This window comes from Cnephaeus nilssonii (genome assembly GCF_951640355.1).
Source record: "Cnephaeus nilssonii genome assembly, chromosome: 9".
In the NCBI taxonomy this organism is placed as follows: Eukaryota; Metazoa; Chordata; class Mammalia; order Chiroptera; family Vespertilionidae; genus Cnephaeus; species Cnephaeus nilssonii.
This window is the reverse complement of record NC_137080.1, coordinates 90,682,154-90,698,889: the sequence shown is the minus strand read 5'-3', so window position 1 is coordinate 90,698,889 and position 16,736 is coordinate 90,682,154. Positions and strand designations below refer to the sequence as shown.

At 56.4% G+C, this 16,736-nt stretch overlaps 1 protein-coding gene across 1 annotated transcript in view; it reads right to left on the bottom strand.

Moving 5' to 3' along the window:
* The window catches only part of CPNE5 (copine 5), a gene marked incomplete at its 3' end in the record, with an annotated part of 83,966 nt that extends 79,069 nt beyond the window's left edge, over positions 1–4,897 (bottom strand). Inside the window, exon 1 of the mRNA XM_079780997.1 lies at positions 4,777–4,897. Coding sequence (XP_079637123.1) covers positions 4,777–4,871 — 95 coding nt within the window. The 5' untranslated portion in view covers positions 4,872–4,897. The remainder of the gene's footprint in view (positions 1–4,776) is intronic.
* Between the last annotated feature and the right edge of the window lie 11,839 nt (positions 4,898–16,736).

Here is a 16,736-nt window from a genome sequence, read left to right as displayed (position 1 = left end):
GGGAAACTGAATTTGAACACCGCCCCCCCCCCTTTCCAAAACATACTAAATGTGTAACCTTAGCAGGTGCCTTTATCCCCTCTAAGCCCTGATTTCCTTAAAAGGAACTGCTATCTACCTCACAGGACTGCCGTCAGATTAGAAAGATACACAGTGAGGTAGGGAGAGGTCTAAGGTGCACAAGCCTGCACAGCCCCCTCCCGAGTGCGGGTGGGGCCTGGGCGTAGGATGGGATCCGCACTCCTGTGACTGCTGTTACCTCATATAAGACTGCCCAGCGGACTGGGGAGGACTCTGCAGGCTTCGAAGAATAAGCTGTCCTGCTAGGAGCAGCGGGTGGCCCCCGGGAGCTAAGCGCCACCCGGATCCAACAATCAGCAAAAAAACAGGACTTTTAATCTTCCGGCCGCAAGACACTGCATTCTGCCCACAACCTAAATGAGCGTGGCGTGGACGCCCAGCCTCGGAGGAGATCACAGCCCCTGCAGGTGCCTGGCCTTCTGCGGGGGGAGACCCTGAGCGAGGAGCAGTGAGGCCTGGGCTCTCGCCTAGAGGCACAGAGAGATCAGAGATGGCTGTTGCTTTAAGCCGCTAGGAATGTGGCGACGTGTTACACAGGAATTGAAAACCAGTAGGATAATCTCAGTTTGGACCAAACTGCTATTCGAGTAGGCCAAAACAGTTAAGCATGGGCAATTGCACATGGTCCCGCCTAATACAGATGTGAGGTGCCTGGCGCGTAGTAAGTGTTCAACAAACCCCACTGTCATTATCCCCCGGGCTCCACTGGAGACCGCTTGGCTATTCAATGGCTGACGACCTCTTTTTCCTAGCACTGGCTTTGACAGCTGCCCGCTGCCCCCAGGCCCTCCTTCCCGAGAGCCGCCTCCCCTGCCGGTCCGGTCCGATGAGAGCCTTCCGAGCCCATTCCCGGGCCTTGTGAGAGGCCCAGGGACAGCTCCTGAGCAGACTGCCTCAGGCAGCAGAACACCAGCCCGAACAGACAGCACAAAACATCGCTGGGGCAGAGGCAGCCGCTGCCCACCAGCCCCGCGCCAGCTGGCGGGGAGGGCAGCTGCCTGAGGCTCCAGCAGGGCTAAGGGGCGCCAGCCTCTGGACTCCACCCCTGCCCTCCCCGGGGGCCTGGGGGCCCCACCGCTGAAATGTGCTGTGCTTCTTGCACCCACCGGACCCTGCGGAAGTGCAAAGGTTTCCTGTTACATAAAAAATGCAAATCGCTCTTTTCTAACCAGCAGGCCGGTCCTGGTCCCTGCAGCAGATGACGCACAGAAACCAGAAAAGCAGTGCGGCCCTCGGGGACCGGGACACTGGACAGGTGAGTTTCGGCTGGGTCTGCAGGGAGGCTAACGGCGTCAGGAAAGGTCTGGAAAAGACCACCAGAGGAGAGAAAAGCTGTGGCTCACACTTCCTACAACACCTCCTGGTTCCATAACCATCTACCCTACTCACCCAGAATCCCTAACTGGCAAATAGATGTCAATAAAGCTGGGAGGGGGTAAGATCTCTGCATGGATCAGATCCCCAGGACCCCCACAGACCCTGGGACTCAGCTAGAGAGACTGGATTTTATTTACTTTCAGGTGTCAAATAGGCAACACAAATTACTATTCCTGGGCTAATCCCCCTATGATAAGGGTTACTGTACTTCCTTTATAGATAAGGACACGGGGGCTCAGTAGTTTACCCGATGTCACGGGGACAGGACTGGGATTTGAACCCAGGTGGACAGATCCCACAGCCCATGTTCTTAACCACTGAGCCAAACAACCAGGCACTTTATAATCTTTGGTCCTAAGTTCACCGAAGCTGGTAAGAAACAATTATTTGGGAATGGACTTGGATTCACCTGAGAGATACCCTACCTACAGGAGGAGCCTGAACATCCATCCCACAGCGTGATCTGCCTTCCGCGGAGGCTCGCTTGGGCCTCTGCTGTGGTCCTGGGCTGAGGCTCAGACGTGCCCGGGTACCAGGCAGCTTTGCTTGGCTGGCAGTGCCCAGGGGAGGCATGGCAGGGGTTTGGGTCCTACCCCGGGCAGGAACAGGAGCTCCTAGAACTGTGGGAGGTGGCAGGGACCTTCCTAGGAGCAGAGAGGGGAGGGAACTGGCCCCGGCTGCTCACTCTGAAGCCCCTGGAGTTCTCACCCCACCAACGCCTCTGCCTGCCCTACTGTTCCCTGCACACCAGCAGGTGCCACCTGCATGCCCAGGGCAGGGCGGCCCCATGGCCTCCTCCTGGGGCCCAGTCAGTGTGGACCTTGAGGTGCAGGGAGCAGGACTTGACCCTCATTCACTGGAGACTATGAAGTACAGAATATACTGGAGAGCCATTCTGTGCAGCTCTCCCTCCTCCCCATCCTCCTCCTCTCCTCCTCCTTTTCTCCCTGCCCCCCTCATCTCCCCCCACCTCCTCTTTCTTCTAGAGCCTGGAGAGCTGGACCTGGTTGAGGGAAAGAGATGGATTTACAATTTCAAGCTCACTTACATTGTCTTCCTCCTCCCTCTGTTCAGACGACTCCCCCTCCTCACTCCTTTCTACCAAAACCCACTTCCCACCCTCTGGCGCTCAGGAGATCAGGAACAGGGCCTGGGCCGGTAGACCATGTGTCCTGAGAGGGAATGGACACAAGGGTTGACCCCAGAACTACATCCACCAAGATCGCAAATGCATCCCTAGGTACCTTTCAGGCAAAAGGTCTGACACCTCTACTTCGAGAGAGCGAGCAGGAGGGACCAAGCATTGCTGCCTCGCTGAAACCATTGCAGCTGCTTACTAAGCACCAACTGTGGGCCCAGTAAGTGCAAAGCAGTGTGTTGGGTCCTTCACGATCCCCTATTCCTGTAAGTTAATTCCTCCAACAGTATTGGTCCAGGACCTGCTACGGCATGCCAGCCACTCTTCCAAGCACGTGAGCTACCTCGGCACAGGAGGCTTCTCATTGTTTGCACTTGACAAATGGAGGAAACCTCGGCTAAGTCAGATCTGGTGGAGCAGATTCCATTTCAAAGTGTCTGACTCCAAAGCCACGGTGCCCGCTGCCTCCTCTCCTCTCCACGGGAGTAGAGGGTCTGTGGGTCTGAGTCGGGGGGAGGGGTGGGGGGTGGGAATCGCTGCCCTCTAGGTACTCTGGGGCAGGAGGGATGAAGCACACACCCGAGATGTCTTCAGAGGCTGAGTGCTCAGTGTGTGAGCGGCCCCGTGGCCCAGGCTGAGTGCCCAGGACCCAGGGACACAGAAGACAGTGATGAGGGCTGCGTGTCTCACGGCTGAGGTGGAGGCGGGAGGCCAGGCTGTTCAGGATGCGGGGCAGGGACTGGCAGAGGTGAAGGAGGGGTGAGCTCTGGGTGGGGAATGGGTTGTTCCTGGGCTTGGAGGTGGGAGGATCTGGAGACAGCTCTGACACAGGCATGACTGACGGCTGGAGGGGAGTCAGGCACAGGGAGTGTGACCTGCCGGAGAGGGAGGGCGGGCTGTGGCAGCTGTCGTGGCTGAGGAGGTGAGGCTGGAGCTAATGGGCCATCAGGATTCTCCCCGAAGAATAATGGCAAGATGCAAATGGCGCTGGGACATGTTCTGACAGCACTGTGTGTGGGACCACCGGAGAGACATCCGGGAGTTATCAGGGGAGCCTGGCACAGGGGGGCAGCTGTGTTCCACACCAACCCTCGCTCACCACCCTCAATCCCCCCCCCCAATCCTTCTCTCACCCCCCAGCCCAGGCCCTGTCTCTCCCTCCCCACTGCCTGGAATACAGGGGTGGGGCCATGAGGGTCTGACCTTAGAGGGGCGCTGAGAGGATGGGGTGGGGGATTTGGGACCGGGGAAAAGCCAGGACTCAAGTCATGAGGGGCAGGGAGAGTGGCATCTCGGGGGACCTCAAGGTGGGCTATGCCTGGGCCAGTGCCCCCCACAGTGGCAGCAAGGCAGTGCCCGAGGCCAGCCACAGGGTGACGGCACTAGGAAGAAGCCCCCCCCCCTCTCCACTGCACCCCTCACTGCCTGGGGCCGCCTTCCCCTCACATGGGAGAACCTGGCAGAGACCAGCTCTGAGATGGAGAAGTTACCCCAAAGCCTGTGTGAGGACTTGGGGGTAGACGCCCACAAAAACACCCCCCCCTCCCCTGCTGGACTCTAAATGACACACTCAGTGTTATAGTCCTTTGGCCTAAGATCTTGTACCCAAGTTATTGTTTTTTTCATGGTCCCACTTAAAACTGTCAGCAGCAGCCACACCTGTGACTGAGGGACCCACTGGGATTCTTCTCCAAGAGGCAGTTTGGTTGCTGGAGGTGAAGAAGGCCCTAGCATCCTGGGTCTGAGGGGGGGGGGTAATTAGGGGGGGTAGAGGGGGCAGAAGAGAGGACAGGAGGCCGGAGGCAGGGGCTGGGCAGCCTGGGAGGTTGGGCAGATCTCTCCCTTCTAGATTTGGGGAGGAGTTGCTCAGAAATAACCTGCTCGAAGACCCGAAGACCCCGTATAGCCTGCCACTCCCTCCCTCTCCCCCTCCGGCCCGGGACCCCTGTTCCTGCGTCTTCACGTCTCCCCGCAGCAACAGCCCGGAGCACAAACTTTCAGAAATGCGACCCCAAGCCTGGCTTCCATTCCGCGTCGCCACCGCGGCTGGGCAGGGGCTCTCGCCGGACGGGGTGGGGGGTGGGGGCCTGGGGAGGAGGGGGCATCCCCGAGGCGAGGCCACGGGCCACGGGCTCCGGGACCATGGGCGGGACAGGGGGACCGGCCGGCGGGAGGCTCACCTGCAGGACACGGTGATCTCCACCTTGGTGGCCGGGATGCTGCCCGCCAAGGAGTCGAACTCGCTCAGCGACGTCATGTCCTCGGGCTGCTCCATTGCCCACCGTGCCCGCCCCCCCGCCCCAAATTAGTCAGTCCCTGCGCGCTTCACGCTTCTCGGGAGCAACTGAAACCCCGGGCTCTCCCCAACTACGGAGCCGGAGCCGGAGCCGAGGCTGGCGGCAAAGGGAGGCGAAGAGCGGAGCGCGAAGAGGGGGCGTGGGAAGTGAGAGAGGGAAGGGGGCGGAGGGAGCGGGGGCCGCGGACCCAGGAGGGGTGAGGGGGCCGCGGCAAAGAGGCAGGGGGCACGGCGGGGAGGGGTGGGGTGCCCAGAGAACTGGGGCGCAGCAGGGCGAGGCGCAGGGGCGCGGGGCGAGGGCGCCGGGCGGGGCGCGTGCAGCTTGGGGCGGGGGCAGAAGGGGTGCAGGAGAGAGAGGGGCGTGGGGGCCGGTGGGGCGCGGGCGGGGGTGGCCGGCGCGGGCGGCGCGGAGCCCGGGAAGCCGGAGCTGACCGCCTCCGGCTGGGTCCAGCGCGGGCGGCGGCGGGGCTGGGGACGCGGCTGCGAGCGCACCCCCTCGGCTCCAGCTCCGGCTGCGGGGCGCCCGGGCTGCGGGAAAATCAAATCTGCCCGAGCCGCCGCCTCCCGCCTCCAGCCGGGCTGCCGGGGCGGGGAGCGCCGGAGGGGGCTCCCGCAGGGGCCGGGGCGGGGCCGGGGCGGGGTCTGTGTGAGCGTGTCCGTGTGCGCGCGTGGCAGGCGTGGGGACGCGGCTCCCGATGCCGGGAGCCTGGGGGTGACAGCCTGAGAGGGTCCTGGCGGTGCGCGTCTCCATCTGCGCGGCCCCACTTCCACCCCCTCGGGGGGCTCCACCCACGGGGCCGGGGGAGGCGGGTGAACCACGGGGCACCTGTTGGAGGAGGGTCTGCGCGAGGCGCGCGGGGAGGGGGGTATGTGCAAAAGAGACCAGGGAGGTGGGGAGCTCTCTGCTGAGGGTGCCCTCACCGCGGCGGGGCTGGTCTCCGGCCAAAAACGGACTCCACCTCTCCTGGGGAGGGAATAGGGGTGCCCCAGAGCCCAAGGAGCCGCCTCGTTTTCTAGTGAGGGCGGTAGGCCTAGGAGGGGTCGGTGCCCGGCTGTCCCCCCTCTCCCTCGCCCCCACCCCCCGCCACTAAGTCATGCACCAGCGCCCTCCCCACCCCTGGCCCGTGGTGACCACAGGCTGAACCGCCGGGTCTAGAAGCTTCCTCGCCAGATTGAGGGTGGCCCGGGCTCCCAGGCCACCAGCTCTGCGTAGGCGCCGCCTGTGGACCGGCTCTGACTCCTGCCCTGGGAGCCGGGGAAGGCTCCTCTCAGCGGGCCCCACCCAGCCCAGCTCCCCCTGCCCGGCCTGGGTCGCCGCGCTGAGGCCATGCCCGGGCTGAGCTCCTGGACTGTCTCCAGGAAAAGCCCCCGCAGCCCCTCCTCAGCGGGGCCTGGGCTTTGCAGAGATGGAGCGGCCTCCTCCGCGCCCACCATGGATGGAGCGCTTGGCCCTAAGCCCTCTGTGCCCGGCAGCCGCTGGGAGTCCAGGAGCCCAGGCTGGACCCGGAGAGGCCACGTCCTCTGGGCCTTGGCTTTGGCAGCAGGGCCTTAACTGGTTCCTGTTTGAAGTCAATTCCCCGAACATCAGATACAAAGTCAAACGTACATATAAGAAGGCATTCCTCCGCCTAGGTTAAGTGTTTTCCTCGTCCCATGGCACCGTGTTGGCTGGACTCGGTTCAGCCACGTGGACCGACAGCAAGGGGCAGAGGCTTGGCATTCCCAGGGCAGCGGGCACAGCTGGGTGGGAAGGCCCTGCTGCAGTTTGGGCCTGAGGCCCTCTCTACATGGGGAATAATTTGGGGCTCCTTTCCTGAGGGATACAAACTGGGCTTGGAACCTCTATGTCCACACCTTTCTCCCACCCACCGGTCCTAGACCAAACATGCTTGTGGAATGCGTCATGCATTCACCCACTAGTATTTACTGAGTATCTGCTGTGTTCCTGGCCTGTGCCAGGGCCACCTGAGAAACTTCCTTGAGAGCAATGATAACCACTACTATACAGGGGTGGGCAAAAGTAGGTTTACAGTTGTAATACCAAAAAAGTGATAATTAATAAATAATACAAGAATAAACTCTGTGTTTCCATACGCACAACTGTAAACCTACTTTTGTCCACCCCTGTATTTTCAAAGAGCTTATCCTGGGCCAGATACCATACTTAATTTTTTTAAAAGGTATTATTCACAATCAACCAAAGGACTTGTATGCATACATATAAGCCTAACCAATGGACACAGACAACAGGGGGGTGAGGGAATGAGTGGGGTGGGGGGATGGGGGATAATGGGGAGATAAGCAGTTAAGAGCCAGCAGTCCCAGATTGCGAGAGGGATGTCCAACTGCCGGTTTAGGCCCAATCAGGGCCTAAACCGGCAGTCAGACATCCCCCAAGGGGTTCCCGATTGGAGAGGGTGCAGGCTGGGCTGAGGGAACCGCACCCCCCCCCCCATGCACAAATTTCGTGCACCGGGCCACTAATATATTAATAAAATAAAGTGTGCATACAGTTTGGTGGGTTTTAGAATGCACCGTTAAATTCTCAAAATAATGATAGGTATGCGGTATTATTACCTACATTTAATAAGTAAGGCAGACAGTGCCCAGAGAGGCTAAGTAGCTTGACCATGACCACCCACCTGGGAACTTGGCAGAGTGAGAATTTGAACTCAGGCCATTGAGACCTAAGCCGGACTCTGAACAGGAGACTTGAGTGCCTCTTTGGATGGGGCCGGGTAATGGAGGTCTTAAAAGCCGACTATGACATTAGCCCTGTTGGGGAGGACAACAATAGGGAGCCACTGCAGGTTGTTCAGCAGGTAAGTGGCGAAACTGAAGTTCTACCCCGTAACCTTGTAATGCAACAGATCTGGAGTAGCAGCCCCTCAGTCTCTTTCTAGAAAGATTCTGGATGTGTGTCTCTCTCTCCAGTCCCTCTCAGTCATTGCATTCCCACTGCTGGCTCTTTGGCACCGTCCCAGGCTCAGAGAATAAAGACGGAAAAAGAGCAATAACTGTCTCCAAAGAGTTCCCTGTGGGGCCCAGGACACGCATGCAGGTCAGCCTCCGTGCGGCATGAGGAGTGCCGTTGAGGTGTTAAGGGCCCTCAGAATAGAGAAGGGTGACCAATGACTCTCCCAGGAGTGGGAACAGCGGGTGTCAGGGTAAACTACAAAAAGGAGGTGATATGGAGGAGGGCATTGAAGATGATGTCTCTTTGGTTCCCCGAGAAGCAGACCCTGAGAGAAAGATTTGAATGTGAGCAGTTTATTGGGGAGACTAAGGACATGCTATGTGGGGAATGGGGAGGGGAGACGGGGAAGGCAGCCAGGGAGGTGGTTTAACAGCCAGTTAGCGCTGTGGGCACCAGGGCTCATCCCCACGAGGATGAGAATGTCTCAATCTTAGCCCGCCAGAGGGTGAGGGAGCAGGTGCTCATCCAGATTAGAACTAAGCAGGGCCGTGGCCCACCCCACCACGTGACCAGCACTGTCCCCCCTGATTAAGCACTGGGAGCACGGAATGGCCCATGCCCGGAAGATCTGGAATCATCAGCATCAGCGTTTTGCCTTTGCCTCCAAGACGCAAACACGCGCTCATCTGACCTGACCGCGGTGTTAATGACGGCAGAGCAATTTGGAGAGGCCGCTCTCCGCATTGCTAAGGAGAGGAAAAGCACCAGGGCTCCGGAGCAGCTGCTGCCTCCCGCCAGGGCGCCCTGTACGCGCGGCCCTCGGGTCCTGTTTGAGGCTGGGGACGGCAGGTGAGAGGGGACACAGAAGAGAGGAAGGAATGTGGATGGGACGGGGGCGTGGGGGCTGCCCAAACTGCACCTTAGAACAAACTAGAAGAAGGTGTTGTTTACTCTGGGTAAATGCAACTTGTGGGGCAGAGAGCGGGCTGGAATGGAGCTCCCCTGGCTCCCTGGGCAGGTGTCCTTGTGCTGTGAGACCCTGCCGCACCCTACATGGCAGCCCTGGAGAGAAGGCAAGACAGAGGGCATGGCGGAACCTGAAACCACCACGACAGTGAGGAGTGGTGAGATGCAGTGTCTGATTCCACCCATTAACAGAAACGCTAGAAGGGGCTTGGTTGGGGGCCATCTAGGTTAGCCCCGTTCTTTTACTAAAAAGCTTCGAGTGATGCACTCAAGATCACCCGACTCATCCCTTGATAAGAAGCTCTGCTAATAGCAGCGGGTCAGGTACCCAGTGAGGACTGACAGGTGTGGGAGAAGCCATGTGCTGTTGGGTAGAGGAAGAGCCAACGGCCGACCCCCAGGGCTCTCCACACACCCGGGCCCCATTCCTCCAGGAGGGGCAGTCTTGCTGCCAGGTGCCCCACCACCCACGGGAACCCCACACTTTCCTCCCTTCCTCTTCTTCCAGATCACAGCACCAGCCAGCTCGGTCCACGTCTCACCTGGACAGAGGGAAGCCCTTCCTACTTCTGGTATCTGCCTCTCCCTCCCTCGCCCGCTCTGGCATCTGTCTGAGGCCCAATGGCCCCTGCTTCCTCTCTCACCTCTCATGCCCTCCTTTTCCTTCCAGCAACTCATGTTTTTCTAAGAGGGCGAGGCCTCCCTGCCCTTACATCCAGCTGCCGGAGTCTTCACACCAACCGGGCAGGTTGTGGCACTCCTGTGCTTGGGACCGTCGCTGGCTGCCGTCTCGCTCTTTCCCTGACCCCTCTCCCTTAATCCCTCGCTCTTTCCCTGACCTCTCTCACTTAATCCCGTCTTTCTCGGCCCCTCACTGTCCATCGGAAGTGGAACGCTGGCTTTATCTTCTAGGAATGTGTAGACAATGGGTATTATCTGCTCCATCTTAAACGTGGGAAGTAGTTCAGTACCTTAACTTGCCCGGGTGCACACAGGTAAGTGGCAGTGACGGGATGCGAACCAGGACTCTGCGGGTCCAAGGCCGCTGGCGGTGCCTGGTACCTCGCTGCTCCTTCCAGTCCTCACTCGGGGCCTGTCCAGGAGCCTCAGTGTCCGCCTCCAAGGCCCAGGCTCCGGCCCTCACAAGTCCACAGGGCCCAGGCCAGCACCCTGTGATCAGTGCTCAGTTCCTTGACCTTACACTTGGCACTGTGTCCCACATAGAGGTCACAGTCTGTCACTCCCCACACACACACCCCACCCCGAATTTCACCCAGCATTTACCAGGGCGTTGTTAGCTGTGGGATTAGAAATCTCAGTGCTGCTGAGGACTTTAAAGATAATCAACTCACCTGTATTTTATAGATCTGGAAACTGAGTCCTAAAGAGGGAAAGAAATTGGCCCAGTTACTTTGCTAAGAAGCAGCAACTACAGATAAAAACAAACAGGAGCTCTGATTAAATCAGCCTCTGGATCCTTTCTTCTCTGCAGCTCTTTCAAGGGATGGGTCCCCTTAAATTTCTGCCGGGCCATCTCTGGGCCTTCCAGTCAGCGCCGAGGTGCGTACACAGCGCCCCACCCCCACCACCGGCTTCTCACCAACGGGCCCCAGCCACGCTGGTGGCCTGGCCTTTCCTCCTGCCACTCCTCACTGCCAGGCCCAATCCCACCCACCTCCCAGGTACCGTCTCTACCAAGAAGCTAATCTAATTCTCCCAACTGACTTCGTTTCTCCCTCCACTGAACCCCCAAAACACTTCCCTTAGGTAGATTTCTCCTCTCCCCCCAGCAGGGGTGTACCCTGAAGACCTTGGTCCTGCAAAGCCTGGCCCTTCCCAGGCCTCAGCACCCCCCTCTCTCCTGTAGCCAGATTTCATTACATCTGAATAATTACCCCCAGTCTGCTCTTGGGCCTCCTGAACTCTCTCTCTCCACTTGATACAAACCCATTTCCTCTTGTTTGGGCATCTTGGGAAATAGAGGTAAGTCCTCACATTTCTTTAGGAGCGTCAAAGCAGTGTCCCTCCCTGAAGGCCCAGCCTCCCACCACACACTTGCCGCCTTCCTGATTGGCCTGCGCAGGCCTGGTGCGATGGAGAGCTGACTTCACCCGGGAGGCCCTGACCAATTCTAGTCTCAGAAGCCCCTCCATTTCCTCCCCTGACACAGTAGCTGGGAGGCCTAGGTCTCCGGACTCCCTGCCCCTCCCCACCTGGGCTGATGGGTGGGAGTTGGGGGTCACCCCGGCCCTCAGATTCTGTCACTGCTGCTCCTTAGCATCTCTCCTGGCTGTACCTGCACCGGGGCAGCCCCAAAAGCCATTGTGGGTGAAACACTTGTTTTTCCTAATCCTCACCCAAGGACATGCTTTTATTGGTTTATTTAGAGATAGGAAGTGGGGAGGGGGGGGGAGAGAGAAACATTGATCAGTTGACTCCTGCATGTGTCCCCACCGGGGCTCAAAGCTGCAACCTAGGTATGTACACCTTGACCAGGAATCAAACCCAAAACCTGTTGGTGTTGGAAACAACGCCCAACCATCTGAGCCACCCGGCCAGTGCTGAAACACTTGTTTTAAGCTCTAACATCATGTTCATGCCCAGCTGCCTGCACTCGCCTGCCCAGCTGCTGAAGAAAACAGAAACGCGCACAATACGCCACCAGCCAGGCTTTGTGCGGAGGCTCATCCGGTGCCTGCCCCGGAGCGCCTGCGTCTCAGCCGGCCGTGACTTCCTGGGCTTTCTTAACTCTGGGCCCGCACTGGAATGGGAGCTCATCAGACACACCTCACATATGGCCTCCTCCACCCCTGGCTAAGAAAAGTCGCCCTGATTACGGAAGTATGTGTCCCCAGTTCTCTGATAATCTATCAGGAGCCAGGGCGAGGTCAGGGTCGGGCTGTGGGAGCTGCAGCTGACAGCCTCAGAGGCCGCCTGCCGCCGGCCTGGGGGCACGGGGCAGAGTGCGGCTGTCTTTCCACTCATGTTGTGACCTTGAACCCTCATTGTATCTCTGCTCCTCAGGTTCCCCCAGCTTTAAAAATGGGGATAATAAAAAAAATAAAAATAAAAATAAAAATGGGGATAATAATACCCATACCGCCATCCCCTCCAAGTGGTATGAGATGAAGATGTGCTGGGAGTTACCTGGAAGAAAAATACCATCAGGAAATTGCCCAAGTTTAAATATACATATTTTTAAAATATATTTTTATTGCTTTCAGAGAGGAAGGGAGAGGGAGAGAGAGATAGGACCATCAACAATGAGAGAGAACCATTGGTCGGCTGCCTCTTGCACAGTTGGGACCAAGCCCACAACCCTGGAACATGCCCTGACCCGGGAATTGAACTGTGACCTCCTGGTTCATAGGTCGACGGTCAACCACTGAGCCATACCGGCCAGGCAGGAAATCGTCCAAGTTTAGACCAGAGGGATCCCTCTTGTCTGGGCCCCTCATCCTACAGATGGAAGAAGGGAGACTTGGGAAAGGTTGTGAAGGTTAAACAGGGATCTGGCTTGAAAACCAGCTTCCATATTTTCTGGGCTGGAGCGGGGAGCAAAGAAAGGTAAGGAAGCCCCTCCTGTGGAGTTTAGGGAATGACAGAGGGTGACAGCAGGCCGCGAGCTCACACTCAGCCCTGCCCCGTGGAGCCTTCATGAAACGGGCACTGTGCTGCCCGGTCACAGGCCTCCGAGAGGACTAAGTGGAATACACGGAGCAGCCTGGCACCTCGTATGTTCCCCGATCTCCAGTTCCTTCCCTTTTCTTGTTTTATCTTTAATAGCATCACAAATGCTTTCAAAAAGGGAGTCACAAAGAAAACCATTTTCTCTTAGAGCTGAATGTTGCCAAAAGACAATTGTGAGCCTCGGATTCCCTTTCCCTTGGGGGCTTTTCTTATACGGTGAATGTGAAATGGCCATTTTCCCCGTCAGCGTAATGAGGAAGCAGAAATATTGCTTCTCCCTCCCGCACTGCCTCTGCTGTGCAGCTTCCTCGCAGGTACCGGCTTTTAATGGAGCTGCGGCCAGATCCTCCCGGAGAGGAAAGTGATTTCTATGCGATTAGCTGAGTGGTGAGGCTAATAGTTATGATCCAATAAACACACTGATTAGGGTCATTTGTGCTCCTTCCCTCCCCCCTCCCTCCTGCGGGGCCAGGGCAGGCCTGGTGCAGGCTCTTGCTTGGAGGCCTCCCAGCGGCTTGGCCTGGGGACTCCTGGGACAGAGCAGTTGGTCTGCCAGCCCAGCCTTCGAGGCAGGAGATTCCGTTCTAACCCCGGCCCTGCCACCAGATCATTTTTCCTCTGCACATTTTCCTCCCTATATCAAAGGAGGAGATACAGGGGCTGAACTTGGGCTGCCTTTACTAGCTAAGCAGCCCTGGCCCGGGATTCCACCCATTCATCACTCTGTACAAGGCTCTGTGCTACTTGCTTTTGGTCCTCAGTTTGCTCACCTACCAACCTCAGAGGGAGGTTTGGAAGATTAAGAGAAAAAAAATATATAAGAAGGTTCCATGAACCATGGGACAGAGAAAGGGCAACAATAACTTGTTTTCTTAAGTTTCCTTCTGGCTAACTTTCTCTGATTCCATGAAAACATGGGCTGTTGCTGGGCACAAAAGAGGGGCTCCAGAGTTATCTATAATAAAATCGTAATATGCTAATTAGACCTGATGAAGCCGGGGCTGCGAGGGAAGCTAGTGCTGGCAGCCGGGGGAAGGACGGCCTACTCTTGCATGAATTTCGTGCATCAGGCCTCTAGTTGTTGAATAAAGGAATTCAACTGTGAAGCGGAATATGAAGCAGTTGGAGGGAATTGTCCCTTTCTGATGAGGCATGCTAGAGAATCAGGCTCACCCCACCCCGCCATGAACGAGGCTTCTCCTCCACCCGATCCAGTACCCAGGAAGGGGCGCTGGCTGGCCTCCTGACAGAGGGCACCTCCTCCGCCTGCTCAGTGGTGGGCGGACATCTCAATTCTGGCCCCGCAGTCCGAGTGGCTGGTTTTCTGCCTCCCAGGTCGGCAGGCCTGGCTTAGCATCATGGAAGGCAAGGGTAGACTTCTGCCTTTTGAAGAAGCTGTAAGGCCAGACTGTATTCACAGTGGCCTCTAGTGGCGAATTTCCAAAATACCATCCTAAATGGAAACTTGGCAGCTGAAGGAATCTTCTCAGAATGACCTAGATTTAGAAATTTAGGGTTAAAAAGGACCTAGTTCTGATCTTTGCTTGATGAACGAGTTCCAGAGGTAAAGTGTTGTGCCCAAGATCACACAAAAGCCTCACATCTCTGTCCACAAACCTTGCCCCAAACTGGCCATCTGTGTTTCAGACGCAGTTAGACATCACGAATTACCCGTTTGGAAGAACAAAGGAGGACCCAGCTCCTAAGTCAGACCAAGCCAGCCTGGAGTGACACCCTAACTCGTTCTCTTCCCCTGCACGTTGCTTCTCTCTTATCTGTCAAAGAATGTTGCTAGAAGGCACCCTGTCCCGATAGTTACCTGAAGAATTATAATCTGCTCTACAGCAACAGGGCTCTGAGGCCACGGAGTGATTGGGAGGCAGTGAACTCCGCCACTTCAAAAAACGTGCTTTTCATTGCTTCCTCCTCCACGCGTGACAAGAATGTAGTGCCAGGAGGGGCCACGGTGACGGCTCAGATTGGCTTGAGGATCTGGGGATAGGAATCCTTCCACGTGTTCAGGGGGAGCTATTTTGACATATTCTGGAGACACAATCCAAAAATAAATCAGGCTGAGGACTTCCAGAGGGCTAAAGCCTGGGTTTGGAGATGGGGTGAAGCTATTTCTGCAGGTGGATCGCAATCTTTTCCTGCCAGAGAACAAGTTTTCATTTGATTCATTCAGCCGTAACGTCGAACAATTGTGTGACGTACTAAGGGGACTCAGAGGGGAGTGAGGCAGGTCTTTGCTCTGAGAGGCGGGCCCAGAGGGAGGGAGAGGTGTGCAAGGTCAGGCTGCTAATGTTGGGATGAAGAGGTGGGTCAGGTGCACGGTGTATTGTAATAACAGGAGCTGTTTCCTAATGCTGGTCCCTGTTCTAGCTCCTAGATGAGGTTAGTACCATTACCCCCATTTTATGGGTGAGGAAACTAAGGAACAGGGCATCTGAACCCTGGAAGGGTCCTTCAACGGCGTAATTGCTGATACCCGCCCTGCATTTTCTATAACGTCCACTAACCGTGCCACCTTACCCCCTGCGGCACCCACACAGGATGTGGTGTCCACGGTGTACCACAGTGGGAACGAAGGCAGGCCCCTGTTCCTTAGAGTTCCACTGTAGCAGCCAAAGCCAAAAAAGCACATCCTGACTTTGAAGCTCTTCATTCTTCCAAGACCACCCCTCGTCTAGGAGGAGGATCAGGTTATGGTCCCAATTGCCCCACGCTCTTAGGAACCACCCCCCAATTTCACGTTGGACCTAGGCTCTCACCACTCAAAGTGTGGTGTCTGAACCAGCAGTCACCACCTCCCGGGAGCTGCTGGAAATGCAGAATCTCTGGGTAGATGCTGAAGCCAGGGCTGCCTTCTCGCAGGCTCCCCAGTGGTTCTTGTGTGGGGGAGTGTGAGAAGCCCTGGGCCAGGGCCGTGCCTTTATAGTCTGGGTGCCAAACTTCTTACCCATCCACAGACACCTGTTTGAAGGCTTCTTTCATTGGCTTCTTTACTCACAGCTTCAAGCCTTCTCCAAATCTCCAAAGTCTAGAATCTCCTACCCTTCCCACCAGAGCTGTATTTCTCCCATCCCTGATTACCTCCGGCAGTCCCACACCTATCTTCATTAATCTCCATCAAAGTTAGAAACTTCTCATAAGCTACCTCGCCTCGATCTGAGATGTGACTGAAACGGGCTACCGCCCAGCACACCCACTTTTATGAGACTTCTCCTAACTGTACTTATCCTAGGAGGGTGTGGACACTCACCGGACAAAGGGATTAATCAGGATTCCCTCAAACCAGCTCCCTTTACACAGATACAGAAATTTCTACATCTCTGGCTACTGGCAGAATCTCAGAAATTGTGAAACAATTCCAGTTTCTCTTTGAGGTCACCTCCTTCATGAAGACTGGTTCACACTCACGCGCGAGCACCTCACATGCTTGGCGTACCCCAGAAACAGGAGCTGTGCCTGTGCCCCTCTTCCCAGGTGTGCTCACAACCCTCTCTCCTTCTCAAAGCAGCGGTAATGGGTTTCCGCCGCTCCCTGACCTGGTGGAAGCGGGCGTTTCAGGACTATAATTCTGGGAGGTAACTGGACGAATGTCTTATTCCTTGCTCCTAGAGGTGGACCCAATTATGTCTGCCCAGTTCAGGCTGAAAGAAATGTATTTTTAACTTCCCAAAACAGTACTTTGCACCGAAAACCATCTCTGGGAAGGTACAAAGTCAATTACATAGCTTGTGATTGGGCGTTCCTTTTTTTGTTGAGAGAGGAGGACAGGGAAAGGTCGAATAGGGGAACAATTGGGGACTAGAACCTTGTGTGGTCATTCCAGAGAGTAAGTCACCATCTCCAAAATTCAGAGAGAAGGAAACGTACTGAAGCTACAAGCCCCTCTTCAAGTAAGGAGCTACCAGTTTAAGAGCGTCAACACCACAACACGTACCACCTCTGACAGGCAGGTGCATCTCCTGTCAGTCTGACGGACAGTCAGGTCTCTTAGCTCATCCTCTGCTAATCTCCAGGGAATCCCCCTCACTCAGACATGCTCATCGAGATCACCTAACTCTCTCTTCGGTTCTGCCCTTTTAAGTCAGACCTGCTCTTGAACCGGAGAAGTCCCCTGGAGATCACAAACCTGCAATGATGTGAAATCTTGAAGATGAGCCCTAAAATACTACTTGAGATCGTTCAGAGGTTAAAATGGTTCATAGAACCTCATACAATATTTAAAATCAGACCACAGCAAAAATTTCAAACATCAATGGCAT